Genomic DNA, 15,857 nt, shown 5'->3' with positions numbered 1-15,857 from the left:
TTTTTTTTCTTTTGTCACTACCATCCATATATATTTACCACTCACTGTATGTTGTGTGATTTTGTTTGATAAATATATTGCTACAGTTAAATTATGTTATAATGGCATCAAGCTCTAATGAAACATTTAGTTTCAGTAACTTCAGAGTTTATGAAATGTTCTGTGAAACTACTTCATTGCCTACATGCTCTATTTACTGTTGTATATTCTACACATTATATGTTTCTATGGTTAAAACACAACAAAACAGCACTTTGATTAACATCTCAAAAAATTACTAAATGCTTTTAGTCCTACCATGTAGAGGTGTGAAATCTTGATTGGCCTCATGATTTGATTGTGATGCACATTGATTCTGAATGCATCTTGATGCATCTCAATTATAATCCAAGCTGAATTTTCTTAATTACTTCACGCTGCTTTTTATTTATTTAATACAGAACTCTAAATTCCATTTTTATTGAGTAAGTCCTTCCAAAACATTTGCATTCAACAGTCTGATATTAAAAAAGAATACAACTAAAATCAAAAGCTAAGCGAATATAATTTTCACGTAGCACCTCCTGAATGTGAAACATAACAAACGTGTCTCTGCTGCACACACCTCTCTGAGTTGAACTGCAAAGTCGACAGCCCTTCCTCAAATCTTGGCTGAATACCTCAGCCTGCTGATATTTTTATGGTTGCAGACCATCAGTTGATCATTCGGGTGAAAACGGATCACCTCCTTAATAGATTTTGAGGCAGATTTCACACAGCATGCATCTTATACAGAGTTCATAAAGTCTGAAAGGTGCCCAGATGTTTGCTTTCATAATACTGGGTGCATCATGTCTCCTAACATAAGTAACGCTTGCATTATGCTTGCCAACAATTCAGTGACGTCTCTGCATGGATGCAGAATCTTCCCCGTCCACATTGCAGTGCACCGTGTGATCAAGAAATTTCCACTCATGTACTGCTCTGACAGTTTTGTTCACATTTTAGAGCAAAAAAAAAAGCTTTGTATCAACTGTACTTCTTTAGCTGCATACAGTGTATCAGTGCAGGGAAATCTGCTAAAGTGGTCCAGGCTGCTCTGTGCTGAGGGCAAAGAGTAGCACACTGGGAAATAAGGCAGGTAGGCAGTCTGATGCTCATAACTTCACTGTATGCTCCTGTAGCCTCTGTAGAGAAGATTTTTGGCAGGCTAGGTAAGGCAGAGCATCCAGAGGTTACACAAAATAATATTTTTAGAAACAGAAAGTTGGAAATAAAGTTACTTGTTTAAATTCCAAATTCAGTCTCCTACACAAACGTTTAGTAGCAGACCTCCTTCACCCATGCAAGGCTGGCACCACCGGTTACTGCTTCAAATAGATGTGAACAGAAGCTACAATTTATGATGTGTATGTATGAGTTATTTCATGCGTGAATGTATGTATATTTCTTGTAAACGTAGCACTTGCAGCAGTTGATCATATTTGATGAAGTCGATGAACTTGCATGGTTCATGCATTTTTTGTGTTATATCCACATGGTTGGAGACACTCATAGCAAGTTGCTTTTTTAGATTGAAATGTCAGCTGAATGGAATAGATGTTCTATTTCTGCCAAAATGCTATAAAGTTGCATTCTAATTCAGCCAGGTAATAACAGAACCACTGTTGTATGCTTCCCAGCTAAAATGAATAAGAAAAGATAACCTTTGTGCCCTGAGCAAGATGACCAAGATCACATAGGAAAGGTCAAACTCCTCAACTGCCTTTACCTGCCAAGTCTAGACACCGACAAACTAAACCATTTGGAACACAGTTGTTGAAATAACATATCCTAAAGTACTACTTACACCACACAAACCAAACATTTTTTTTACTGTCTAGAAGCTAAGGGTGCTAAGCATGGTGATGGAGACATGGCTTTTCAATAGCACTTGAGTAGAAAAAAATAAGTATTCACTTAAATGATAAATATCACTGAAGTGTTAGATATTTGAAATACACAAGTTTTCTGTGACTGAAAGCATGGAATGATTTCTTGGAAAGCACTTTTGTGCTCACAATTCACCTCTCGTCTCCTCCTCATTTATTCCTCGGAAACATAGTCAGCACACTCAAATGGTTTACATAAAACCATTCCTGGCCTTTTGATTAGGAAAGTCTATTCAAGCTTTTCTGATATGCCAATGTTATTACCACATGTATTTCACCGAAATACATCAGACCAATGCATTTTTCATGTGCTGGAGCCTTGTGCAGTTCACATATTCTAAAGCTTTTGTGAGTTATATCTGAGAACTTCAATTCTGTTTACTTGATCAATAGCGGAATAAAAGTCGAGAGAGAGAGAGAGAGAGAGAGAGAGAGAGAGAGAGAGAGACCTGGATAAAAAAAAAAAGAACTTTAAAGTCCTATGTTCTTTTTCATCCAAACCAAGACCCCACAGACCTAAATTGACTACATTATCTGATTATCTATTAATGTGACAGAAGATGTAGTGTGTGATGTAATGAAAGCTGCACAAAGACTACCCAGTCCATCAACTTATTAATTATATCTGCAGCTGTTTCGATAAATGGTTAATTATTTATATTGTATTTTGAAGTAAAACTATAAACTGTTCTGTAGTTCCAGAGAACACCTTTTACAGCAGGACACTCAAGGGCTATTTTAATGTTTGGCATTTTGGGAATTATACTGCTTGGTTTTCTTTCCAGGAATGAGATAAGTAGATTGATAACCCTGTTTATCTGTGTGTGTTGGATATGAAGCTAGAGACCAAGTTCAGTTTATCATGACGACCCCAAACTGGAGAATATAACACACTGTATCTAATTTGTATAAATCATGCAAATAACAAAGTGTAAAATAGATAATTTGTGATCTGATGTTGGTTATGCACTGGACTGTATCTTAATTGGGCACAGTGACCTCACTGCACCAGTAACGTGTGGCAATCGACCCAGGAAAATGGCTGTAAGTAAGCAGAGCACACTGGTTCAGCAGGGATGGATTGTCTTGGTGTTCCAAAAACCAAAATACAATTTTGGACACCACTGACAATAATGACATTTAAAGAGTATGGAAACACATTAATTCTCAAAGAGTTATTCTAGCCAGCAGAAGAAAATGGTCCTCTGTCATTACTAACAGCCTGAGCCTGACACTGACCATTTTGGTACACGATGAAATAAGAGTTTTGGTGAAGGACGCAGGCTTTTGGACTGTATGCACTGTTGTTATCTATCACATTTCCACTAATAGTGTATCGTCACTGTGTTTTTCTTTGAAAATAATGTGTTTGTATTCTGTAAAGAGAAATTGAAGAATTGCTGGAGGACTGATCTTTGTCTCTTGGGTCTCTTTCTGTCTCAGGGAGACTATGATCCAGTGAAAACCAGAGTTCTCCACCTAAAAATGAACCCTACTACTGTTGCCAAGCAACAGCGACAGCAGGAAGTAGAGGCTCTTCGGGAGGAAGTGACACATCTCAGGGAACTCTTGCGCTCAGTGCAGGATGGAGCCGCTCTCGCCCATTCACAAGACGACTCCAGTATGCACACCTCTGGCCTTGGCCTCAGTTTGCCGCCATCAAAGGAGGTGCTGGGTAAGATCCACAACACGGACTCACATTTATAGCCTCGCTTGAACTAAATTAACTCATTAGCTTGCACCAGATATAATTAATGAACCTCTCATTGTCCAACTCATTTCCATTACCATAAATTTTTATAAAGCTGACCATCGGTGTCTCAGCTGAGATGAGAGCAATCGTTGTATAAGAAATAAATCTTCAACAACATGGAGTACATTAATCTAGGACACAGTAGGTACATGCACATAAAGTCAAATTAGTTAACATCCAGTTAATACATAGTGCTATGCTTTAAGTGCTCTGTATTTACTATAGGTACCATTATGTTCATTATGATTACAAAACTGACACTGTTATAAAACTGTTATAAAATTGTTAAATGTTTAGATGATTACCTCCCTGTATTTGGTAACTTTTACTGTTACTTGCCAAGGTGAAGAAGACCGTCATAGTAACATTTACAAGATACAAGGTTAATATATCATTCTGTATCATTTTTAAATTTTTTTTTTTATCTTGGAGTGCAAAGGATGAGTCAAGAGGTCTCAGAGCCTGAGGAAAAACACTGTTGTCTGTTGGCAGTGGACACTTCTGTATTGCTTGCCAGACGACAGCAGGGTAAACAGGTTGTGGCTGGGTCGTGTGCTGTCTTTTGGTGTATCTTGGGATCTGTGCCAGCGCATTACCTCACTGATATATCCTGGAGCTTGGTCAATGTGTCCCACTGATGTTCTGGGCAATTTTAATCATCCTCTGCAGAGCCTTCCGGTCCTGTCACGCACAGCCCAATTTGTAATGTTGCTAGTCGTAATGCTTTCCGTCACTCTTCTGTAAAAGAGTTTGGCAAGGGAATTTTGCCCTGAGAAATAAAATAACATCAGAGCTTTCTTTACCGGGATGGTGATGTCTGATGTCCATGACAGGTTCACTGTGATTTGACTTCTTTATAAGGCAGCACTTTGATATTTCACTGCTTTCCACACAGCGCATTTTTGACAAGTGTTTAGGTCCTGTTCACTTTTAGACTAATGAAAAAAGATTAAATGAGAGGAACTGTTAACCTACGTCCTTTACTGGTTGCACTCCTAACCAAAGTAAGAAGGAAATTGCTTCATTGATATTTATATGTGAGGTCAGTGAGTCTTTTGTCCTCTTAGGTGTGAGTATATGACAGGTAGTTAGAGAGGGGAAGTGTAGTTATGACAGGGTTAAATATTTAATTGGAGTTCAGGGCAGTTCAGTGCTGGAAGTCTGGTGGCTAATTTGTCTTGTGAGGAGAACACCGCTCTGTCTCATTCACACTTCTTCTGTCTCTGGCTCACCAACTCTCTTAACTCATCTCTGGACTCTTCTCTTTTTACAACTTCCGCTGTTCTTTTCTCTTCCTTTCACTTTTGTCTTTTCTTTGCCATTTTCCTCCATCATTAGTCTTGGTATTCTATCTGTTCCTGACCCATTCTTTGACCAATCTTTTTCCCTATTTGAAACGATAATTGAGCTTTCATCAGTCTGCTCAATTTATACCCTGGCAGATAATGGAAACCGAATTTGTGATATCTGTTCTTATCTTCAGACCAGGTCAGTAGGATGTGGAACAGTATGAAAGAAGACTAAACCTTAGTTATAGACCCCACGGAAACATAGTAATGGTCAAATGTCCCCATGCGATAAGAATAGATCTGAAATATACCTGATTATTATAATAATTCCTTGTCAATAGTTTTTATGACTTAAGTTGCTTAGAACATTTTCTGCAAATAGAAATTCAAAATGAATATCTTAATGATTATTTTCAGATTCGCTCTGCATATCTTCTCGCTACACATTATCCTCTGAGGATTTGATATCAGGTAAAGATTAAAATTGCTCAGGCACAACCACAATTATTGCTCTTATGAAATTTCCATTTCTACTATCCACCAATATTTTTAATGGCAGCCTAAAAACTACACTGGGCATCTGCTCTTACTATGTGTATGGGTGAACAGAGCTTTTATTGACTTTTGGGCCAGGTAAGGTCTACAGTTAAGTTTTTATTAAGATTTTAAACAAAAATTATGGCAAATACATGTAAAATTAAGTTTAGGTTTAAAGTGACAAGAATTATCATTTAACTTGGCTCATTTTTGGACTGGATTAGAACCCCCTCTATTGTACTCATCAAACATTAAAAACAATTCAATCAGAACCATGAATTGAGCTGGTATTAGCTTTATTAAGTTAGTATTATTCCTAGCTTTACACATGACTACATTTTATGAATGAAGGATTATTTTTGCTCTTTCATAGTTGTGTCCTGAGGGTCTCCAACTCTCCAGCTGAAAGTTAAAATTTTATCGAACACACAATTGACCTTTCTTCCTGCTGTAAGGCTTCTAGATAGATTTTATTTCCATAGCAATTTTTGTCAGTGGTCTATAATCTAGCCAGGAATTAATGTCTATGTTTTATGTCACAGTGCATTACTTATTCTTTCAAGTTATTATTGTTTTAACTGTACACATTTTTTCAACTCCTTTCTTCTTTTCTCTCTTTCAACTTGTGCAGTTTTTGAAGTGACAACAAATGAGGGCAGGACATTATGTTTACATTGTGTTTGTTTTTCCTGGGTAGATAGGTGGTGTACCCTTCTGCTTTTGTTAACTTGTCATTTGTGTCACTGCCACAACATACTTCGGGCATACTTCAGGTTGAAAAATGAGCAGACCAAAATATATGAAATATGTAAATAAGAAGCTTCCGCAGCAGTGGAATTTACTTGTCAGTTTTTAAGAGACAGCATGCCCAGACCCGTGGAGACCAATTAAGGGCAAAAGTCAGAAGTCACCACTAACTTTCTCAAGACTTGACAGTTGGTGTAGAAATCTTCAAACCCTGAATACTTTGATCTTGTAGCAACTAAACACACACTTTGTGTGTACACTTGTGCACATTCATTTTTGGGATTGCTCAGGCAATAACATGCCGATGTCCCTGCTTATGTGTCCATTTGTCTGCATGTCAACAGCAACTTTAAGCAGCGTGTACTTCGTGCTGTCACTTGAGAATTAACAGCCATTTTCCGGGCAGTTTGATAGCTGTCATATAGTGACAGTTTTGTCACAATGCTGAAGTCTTGAAACAGTATTTATCAGCACTGACTGACACTCAAGAGGAGCCAAGTTACCCAGGAGACAGACCGGCACACAGTCAGACACACTCACAGACTCTTAAGTTTATATTTTCTTGCCTTTTAGTTGTGTAGTAATGATGGATACAAGTGTAATAGGTTAAGATGTGTGAAGGGTAGAATGATGGGTAGGATAATTATCAGTCGTTGCAGGGTTGGAACCCTGGGCTATAAACATGCACCACTGTCACTACTAACAGCTCTTGCAAGAATATGTAATGTGATGACACAAGAGAATTGAAAATGGCTGTTGCTGACTGTAAGAAGGTGTCAGCTCTGGTTAAGGAGAATTGTTTTAGGTGTAGATGCACATTTGAGGATCTGAAATGCTTTTGACCTTGAAAGAATTAACCAGAGCAGGCTAAGCTTTTTCAGAGTTTTAACGAAGCCCTTTCTCTGCTTTGGTCAAATAGTTTTTCACCTTTCTTAAAAATTCTGTCTGTGGTCTTCTTGCCTGTTTTTATCATCCATGTTTTTATGCCTCTGCACTGGCTTGTTGATCCATCAATTCCTAGTCTTGAGTGCCCACCAAACTTTGTTGATTATATAGACCAGGGGTGTCAAACTGATCCAGTAAAGGGCCATGTGGCTGCAGGTTTTCATTCCAACCAAGCAAGAACACACCTGATCCAAATCAGGCGTGTTCTTGCTTGGTTGGAATGAAAACCTGCAGCCACATGGCCCTTTACTGGATCAGTTTGACACCCCTGATATAGACCCTTTGTGCTGCCACACTGATGATGTGTGTGAAGCCTCGGTGTTTTAAAATGAGTGGCTTTTATTCAACAGCATCCATATTTTAACTGTTTCCTTCAGTCAGTGCTACAACTTTATGTTCTGTCAGAATCACTTTTATTAGGCGAGCATGTAAATATATACAAAGTCTTTGCTTACACAGTCATAAAGCAGTAGTCCACTATAGGCTCCTTCGTGCAAAAATTGTCACCTGAAGCTCAATATCAGCGAACCATGTGATGAATCTCCTTTGTACTCTTTTGTATTAATACTCCTCAGTGAAGATAGCATGTATCTTACTGTAAGTTAATCACTGGCAACATATATGTCCACATAGTGATAACTTCCATTTCACAAAGAACAACACCTACTACCTTAATCACATTTCTTCAAAATGTTCACTACACATATTGTATTATGAGTCTGGACAGACATTTATGTGAACTGCAACTTCAGTGGTTGCTGGAGGCATAAAGCTGCAAGGCAGTCCCTCTAGGTAATACTTTGTGCTTTGTTTAACTTTTCATAGAAATGAAACAGCCAAGACTGGCACATTGTGTCGTGTAAATGGCAGAAACAAGATTGAGGACAAATTGTCTGTGATTTAGTGAAGTCCAAATTTACACCATGATACTTAATACTATTTAAATGGAGCAATCTGTCCACTTTTCATCCTGTGTGGACCTTTTTCAAAGGGTAGAGCATGCACTCCCACTAAATATGCCTGGTTCAGATGAAAGCTTCCAAACTAAGCTCCAATTTTTGGCTGAAATTATAGAAATGGCAATCAAAGGACACTGAGTGTTGATGACTCTGCCAGTATCAATGGAGACTAAAAGTTGGCCTCCGCTGTCTGACACTGCGGTTAGATGTTTCAGTAGAAGATGGAGCATGTTTTTCAGTCAATGTGAACACTAACATCATGGAAGCGTTTGACTCTTCACTGTTGTTCTGTTCTCACTCCTTGTACCATTTTTAATGATCCATTATATTAATGCACAATTACACCGATCACTTTTAACATTGTAAATAATTCCCTCCGTAATGACTCATTTTTGCTCAGACAAAATTATTTCTCCGCCTTCTCAAATCAAGTCTTCAAATTAAAGTAATTATGGCAAATTGATTTTCAACAAATTAAAGCCGAGGCTCCATCCTGCTTCTCCTCTCCATGAATTGCTCTGCTCCCAGCTAGAAGACACAGCTGACTGCTTTAGTCACCACTACTCTCAGTGCATCACAGTGTTTTGTAGATCCTAAGTGAGCAGATGGAGTGCCTCAGGGAGTTTATATTTGATATGGAGTCGTCCATCTATGTTGGCTTTAGCTAAATGAGTTGAGCATGTACTTGTGGAGCTTCATAGGGATGTCTAAGCAACATGTAGCTTTAACTTAAAATGGATTTCCTGAGCTGCCCATCCTTGCAGTCCAGGGACCTCATTAAAGAGTAAGACCCTATCTGCTATTGTTATCTTAAGTTTCAAAGATTTCAGTGTCAATGTTGTTCCCCATTGTCCTTGTCTTTTACCATACAGACTGAACAATAGTGGTGGTGCCATTTTTTTGATGTGATAAATCTTAGGAAGTTTCTGTAATACCCAGTAACCGAATATCTCATGGATGTATTCTCCCACCTTTTGTGTATGTTGCAGATTTGCGTAAGCAGATGGAGAGTTCGGAGCTCAGGAACCAGAGGCTGAAGGAGGTGTTTCAGAGAAAAATTCAGGAGTTCCGCACAGTCTGCTACGTCCTGACTGGCTACCAGATAGATATCACCACTGAGAACCAATACAGGCTCACCTCAGTATATGCAGAGCACATGGATGACTCCTTGCTCTTCAAAAAGGTACACACACTTCATATGTAGGGCTGGGCACAATCAAATTGAATGCTTTAATGTGGAAATATTATGAATTTGGAACTTACATAAACACAGTATTTATACACATGGAAGAGATAAAAAGTTAGGAGAAAAAATTAGCAACGCCCTTAAACTGCAATACAACCTTAGGACCAGACAAGGCTATTCAGAAGAGTATACCACTTTATTATTAGCAGGAACAAAATCCTAGGTATCCAGTCTCATTTACTGATATCAGCATCATCAATATTTACATGGCTTTATATACATCTATACATAGATACTTGCTGAGATCAGATACTAATGTAGGTGGCTATATGTATTTCTGTAAGCATATGCACTTGATCATTAACAGAAGTGTGAGGTTAAGAGAGAAACACTGTCGATGTTAAATTTCCTCAGGCTGTAGCATCTGTGTGAGTGCTGATATCTGTCTTGGTGAGATCACAAATGCTTCAGGAAGTGAAAATTTGACCTTGAGAGGTTTTTCTCCCCTCCTTTCTTTAACTGTATCCCCTATATCCACTGCTATGCATCATTAGGCCACGTTATAGCTTTGTGCCTGACTCGGCCGTGCGGGGAGAGGGACGCTACGCGACAGGGACTCTCCGCTGCTGTGTGTATTGAATGTGTGTGCGTACCTCACAGTGGAGGAATGATGATGATGGTGTGTTTGTGTGTGTGTGTGCGCGGGAGAGAGTGATGACTGGGCAATGTCACAGAGCTGGGCTGCATTAATCGATCACCATTCCCCTTACACTCATTGAGTGGGCTAAATAAAAACTGTATGTGTGTCTGTCCCTTAGCTGTTGAGCAAATCCCTTTTTCTTAAGTAGCTTTACAGTGAAAACATCCTGCTGTGCTCCCTTTGCACTTACCTCTTTGTCTCCTTCCTTCCTCTTCTCTCCTCTCTCCATCCTGCCCTGCCACACTTTTTTTCTCTCTCTTTATCTCTCCCTTGTTGTTTATCTCTCTCCTTCTCTCTGTTACTCTTTGATCTGCGTGTGTAGCAGTAGCTAATCGCCGTGTTGTTGCTATGTTTTGTTATGATAGGGGGGCCTCTAGCTAGAACAGAAGCCGTGGAGAATCTATACTGGCGAGGTAAAAGGCAGCCTTATTATCTTGGCAGGGTAATTATTGTGGTCAAGTGCCAGACAATTGCGCCTGGGCATTACTGCCTTGCTCAAGAACTTACTTGTATGTTAGCGGAATAGAGAATAACATGAGCATAAGAAACAGGTTGGATTTGAACGTGCATGTGTGCGCGTACGTATATCTTTTTTTTTTTTTCCTTGCTGGTATGTCAAATCTGCTCTATCGAGCCCACCTGCGACCCTGCCAGAAGAGATAATTCACTGTCAATATTGATTAACCTCAGACTGCATCCATGGAACACACACACAGAAGGACGCACACACACTAACACACAGACAGACACACAGAGTCGTAATGCCCTCATAGTGCGCACTGTCACACTCAAATGCACACATACTCCAATCTCAACACTCTCCGTCACACCACACTTCACCACACAGCGGCCCCACTCCCCCCACCACTCTGTTGGCTGCACATGCATACAGATGTACGGAGACAAACACACACATACACACACAAAACAGATGCTAACACCTCCTGTATTAGTATTCTGGGTGTTCTCCACTGTTGGAGTGTGTATGACACACACGCCTGGTGGCCTATGGGAGCAGAGAGGCCTGTACTACTAATGGAATACGACACTCACCCTGTGCACACACGCATATAAAGGAACTCCCACACGTAAAGGAACTATAAGCACACATGAATACAATATGCATAACTTGCTCTTTACGTGTGTGTGTGCATGCGTGTGTGTGAGTGTGTGTGTAATACGGGTTATGTGAATATAAAGTGGACTAATTGTAGGATGAGGCAGGAGTAAGTGGAGAGAAAATGGGGGATTTTGGACAGGAAGCATAGAAGTCTTTACAAATAGGATTCTAATGTTATTCACCTCAGCAACAGGGTTGCCAGATAATCCTGCTAATATCCCCCTCTTGCAGAGCCACCCAAATCCCCCCTCCTATGGCGTAAGCTGTTTAACCTGCAAACTATCACATCCCCCTCCTCTCTCTTTTCTCACACATTCATTATGTCGCACTTTCACTCAAATGATTTCTTCAACCTATTCATGTTTTAGCTGTAATTTGGTAATTGAAACGTTTCAACTTAAATTGTCAAATGAGATGTTTTCTGACTCAGTCAGTCCTGTGTTAGTCTCAACAGTGATGGCAGAGAGACATAATGATAGTGGTAATTATGACTGGAAGAAATGTTTTGTTTATTCAGTCTTTGTTACTTGGCTCAGATGTAATTATAACTACTTTATCCCCATTTCATCTCTCAGAGGCGTCAGCACAATTAAATGCTAAATCAGATTTTGGGGGAGAAGAAGATTGAAACAATACTTAAGTGATAATAACCTTTTATATGAGTTATGATCACTTTAAGATTGATAGAAAACAAGTTACTGCTCCTAGCAGTGTTTTTTTTATTATTGATTAATCTGCTGAATATTTTATTGTCTAATCAAAAATCAATGAATTGGTAAGGTGTACAATAATGTGGAACATGCTGTTCACCATTTCTTAAAGCCACAGATCATCATATTTAAGTCATTTAATGTCTTGTTTTGTTTAAAAATATTCTTATTTTACAATAATATAAAAAACAGCAAATTCCCATTAAAAAAATGCAGCCAGTGTGGGGCTGGAGTGATTGGTAGACTTCAAGGAATAAACAGAGTAGTTGAGTTGGGTAGTTTTTCTGTAAATCAGTTGATAAATTGATCAACTGACTGTACCCTCATGTTAGAGCTGGTGGACTAGTGATCGGAAGGTCGCTGGTTCGAATCTTGCCTCCCCTGGGCTGAACTGAGCTACATGTCGAAATATCCTAGAACAAGATACTGAACCCCAAAATTGCTCCTGATGTGCAGTTGGCACCTCGTGTGGCAGCCTCTGCCATCAGTAAGGGTCCTGCGATGAGCTGACGACTCATCAAGGGCGTACCCTGGCCTTTGCCCATAGAGTTAACTGGAATTGGCCCCAGTAACCACCACGATACCTTGAAAGAGGGGGATAAAGGGGTAACATCTCCACGACCCTCATGGAAAAAGTGAAAGAAAACGGAAGGACTCAACTGCAACTTAATTCAAATGAGTCCCTCCAGTCTGACGTACCAGGTTCACGAAAAAACGGATCCAACTGTCAAACTGGACAGTGCTGATAGAGAATCAAGATTCTCTTAATGAATTGCCTATTTCTAGATTAAAATGTTCAGAAATGAATTTTAGTGCTTTGTTAGTGGTCCAGTGCATCAAAGTGTGTCCTCGCCCGATTCTACGTACCTGCACCGTTAGTCAGCTGTTAATCGGTCAGTTATTCCTTGATATAATGACTGGATTCCTGTTAAGTTTAGATCTTAAGGCTGACATAGTAGGCTGACATTCTAACTGTTTATTTCATCGTTACATTAACTTTATCTCCTGTTTCCACAGTACCCTAAACTTCAAAGTCAAAAGGGATCTCATTATATTGGCACCTTCATGCTGTTGGTTTTGATCAACCTTGCAGGATAAAGTCAGAAGTTGGAATGTGTTTCTGTTAACAGTCAGTATTAGAGTGATGGAAAAAAAAACAAAAAGTTAAGGGCTTCAAAGACATGTATAACTGTGTGGGGCTTCTGTAGTGTTACAAACAAGAACCATTCAGGTTCAAAAGGTACTTAGTCATCGCTAGTTTATATGGGGAAATACTGCTTGTCAATTAATAATGAATTTATGCAATGTTATTTTAAAATGACTGTGATCACAGAATTAGTTTGATAGAGAAAGTGCTCATAAGATGTTTGTGTGTATTAGCCTAACTTGAGCATGTGTGTAATTAATATTTTTAGCTCACCCCTAGGTGAGAGGGCTGATTAGCATCAGTGATTAGGTATTTATGAGGCCCTGCTAATCAGTGAGATAAACACCTTAGCTGTGCAAGTGAGTGAGTTATTTGAACATTTTTCTTCCAGAAGTTTCGTGGAGAGGGAGGCACTGCTTGCATTTCACACTAACATTTGCCCATTTAAAAGGTACAGATAAACACAAAAACAAAAACAAAAAGTCAGTTTGACATTACAGGATAGAGTCTTAGTCAACAGTATATGCACACACAGTGATTAGATTTCTGTATATAAATTCGATTATATTCTCAAAGGTTTTTATTGATGATAGTACTTTATTTTCATTGTGTAATCCTGCTGCCTCAGACTTGAGGTAGTTCAAATGAAGACGAGTTTGTCAGATGGAGACCTATGATGTTCTATTGTTTTAATTTTCTACATGAGAAACTTCAGCAACTCAAGTTTAGTTGGAACATTTAAAAAAAAAAAAAAAAAAAAACTCAATGAGGCACATTGTAGACAAACAAGTCTTACAAGTAGTGCGTCTCTTTAAGTAATCTCCCAAAGCAGACCCACTGCTGGGCTTACACACCTCCGCTATTGATTAGCTCGTTAACAAATAAACAAACACACACACACACAGAGCTGTGCTCTCCGGAGCAGCGTCTAAAAACTTCTCGATGTTCTCCATCGACCTGACTTTTCCGTCTTTTTTCCCCTTTTACTTACTTTCTTTCCTTCCCTTGCTCTCTCTCACTTTTCCCTCACTTCCTTGTCACTCTCTCCGCTGTCTTCCCTTCCTAATGAAAGGAGAAGATAGAATCTCGGGGCCACCTCATTAAAACATACTCCCAATTAACTGTCAACCCTCTCACCAGAGAGAGATGGAGGGAAAGAAAAGAATTTGTGGAGGAATGGTGAAAGGTGGGTGATGTGTAGACAGAGCAGAAGGTTTAAGATGGCAAAGATCTCAAGAAGCAATGAAACACTGGCTTTTGAAAAAGCTAAACAATCTGTATCTGTACCCCTGTGTGAGGGTGGGAGAAGGCAGAGGACAGTTAATAAAGTACAGTTTATGAACACTGTTGAGTCTTAATGACCTGTCTCTGTTTTATCAGCCACTTGGGAATGATTAACGCCACACAAATGTGTGTTTGCCGGTGTGTATGTGTGTAAGACGGATTGTAAGCCATCGCTGCTTGAATGATTCAGTCATTTGTCTGTTATAGCTTAATTTTAAAATAACTTTGAAGCTCGACACAGCTCGACTGTCAGGGAAGCTGCTGGCTACAGTTCCAATAAGATTCGAGCCATGGGAGCGGTCAGAGGGTGGTGCAGTGGGACCCGGCTGGGCCACTAGCCAAAATGTTTCTGGTGTCACTCTTTCTCACCCAGTGATAAGACGGTTATCTTTGCCTCTCCTTTTCTGACCAATCAGATTTAATGCCAACAGAGTGTTAGAGTGTGATTTGTAGCAGGTGGTGTGGCAGCTACTTAAACTGATAAGGACCTCCAAAGATGTTGTATTTTCTTTTTTAACCATTTTTTTTTATTGATTAGAGTAAAGTGGAATGAGTGAGCTCATTTTAAAGAGAATGGCACTTACCGCACATTCATAGCTCACAACAAAACTATTGACAGCAGCCAGCAGTGTGTAAAAACATCAATACGGCTGATTTTTAAGAGGAGGACAGTTTTATTGATGCAAATAACTGCACTGTCTGTACTGCACATGTGAACACGCCTGTAACCAAACAGTAGCAACAGGTACAGTAATGGATTCAGCTGATAAAATAATGAGCAGCTGTCTGCACCAGATAGTTACGCAATGGACCAGCAAGCAGATATGAAGAGTTTTAAACCCGCTGTGTGGAACTTTTACCTGCTTCTGATAGTGTAGGTAGTGATAGTTATTACACAAGCCATGACAAATAAAGGAATTCTGATTCTGATGCAGTGTCAACATACCACAGGCTTCACCTTTAGTTGTTGTCACCCACTCTGTCACCGTGATTACTCCCCCTTTATTTTACCCTTTCGATTTAGGGTATTTTTAAGAGGGATTGCATTTTATGAAACAACAAAAGTAGACCCTGCTTTGTTTAATGCATTGATCAGTAAATTCTGTGATTGGTGGGTTCGGTGTATGCACAGCCTTGATGCTCCTCTGAAGGAGCAAACTCCAATGTGTATAGATCCCTTAAATTAGACTAATTTAGGCTGACCTCATGAAAAATGAGAACTGTGCAAGTTTTGCGTTTGTATCAAGCAGCAAAAAGGTTGAAGCATGATGTGTTCGTGTTAACTTGTCTTACTTGGCATTGAAACTCGTGCGATGGGACCAAACTTTGCAATGTTTGTACTCAAACTATATATTGTATAGCCCTATCAAGTATACTGTTAATCAGAGAGATTTATCTGGCAGCAATAGGCCCAGTCAGCATTGTTTGAACTTGTTTGGCAAGGGATTGAATGTAATTGACAGTCACTTGCACTGCTGATGAAAGAAATAACGTTGGACTTTGAGGTTTTGTGCCGTCTCCTATTGCACTATTTTATGAAACATTTTATTTTCACATTGATAATGCAGTG

The 15,857-nt window shown here is 39.3% G+C and overlaps 1 protein-coding gene across 1 annotated transcript in view; it reads left to right on the top strand.

Moving 5' to 3' along the window:
• Positions 1-15,857, top strand: part of mad1l1 (mitotic arrest deficient 1 like 1) — a 55,865-nt gene that overhangs the window by 27,636 nt on the left and 12,372 nt on the right. Inside the window, exons 16-17 of the mRNA XM_037093560.1 lie at positions 3,354-3,585; positions 9,130-9,323. Of these exons, the coding sequence (XP_036949455.1) occupies positions 3,354-3,585; positions 9,130-9,323 (426 nt within the window). The remainder of the gene's footprint in view (positions 1-3,353; positions 3,586-9,129; positions 9,324-15,857) is intronic.

Source organism: Acanthopagrus latus, chromosome 1 (assembly GCF_904848185.1).
Source record: "Acanthopagrus latus isolate v.2019 chromosome 1, fAcaLat1.1, whole genome shotgun sequence".
Lineage (NCBI taxonomy): Eukaryota > Metazoa > Chordata > Actinopteri > Spariformes > Sparidae > Acanthopagrus > Acanthopagrus latus.
Note: the sequence above shows the minus strand (reverse complement) of the source record. Positions and strands in the feature narration are given on the sequence as shown.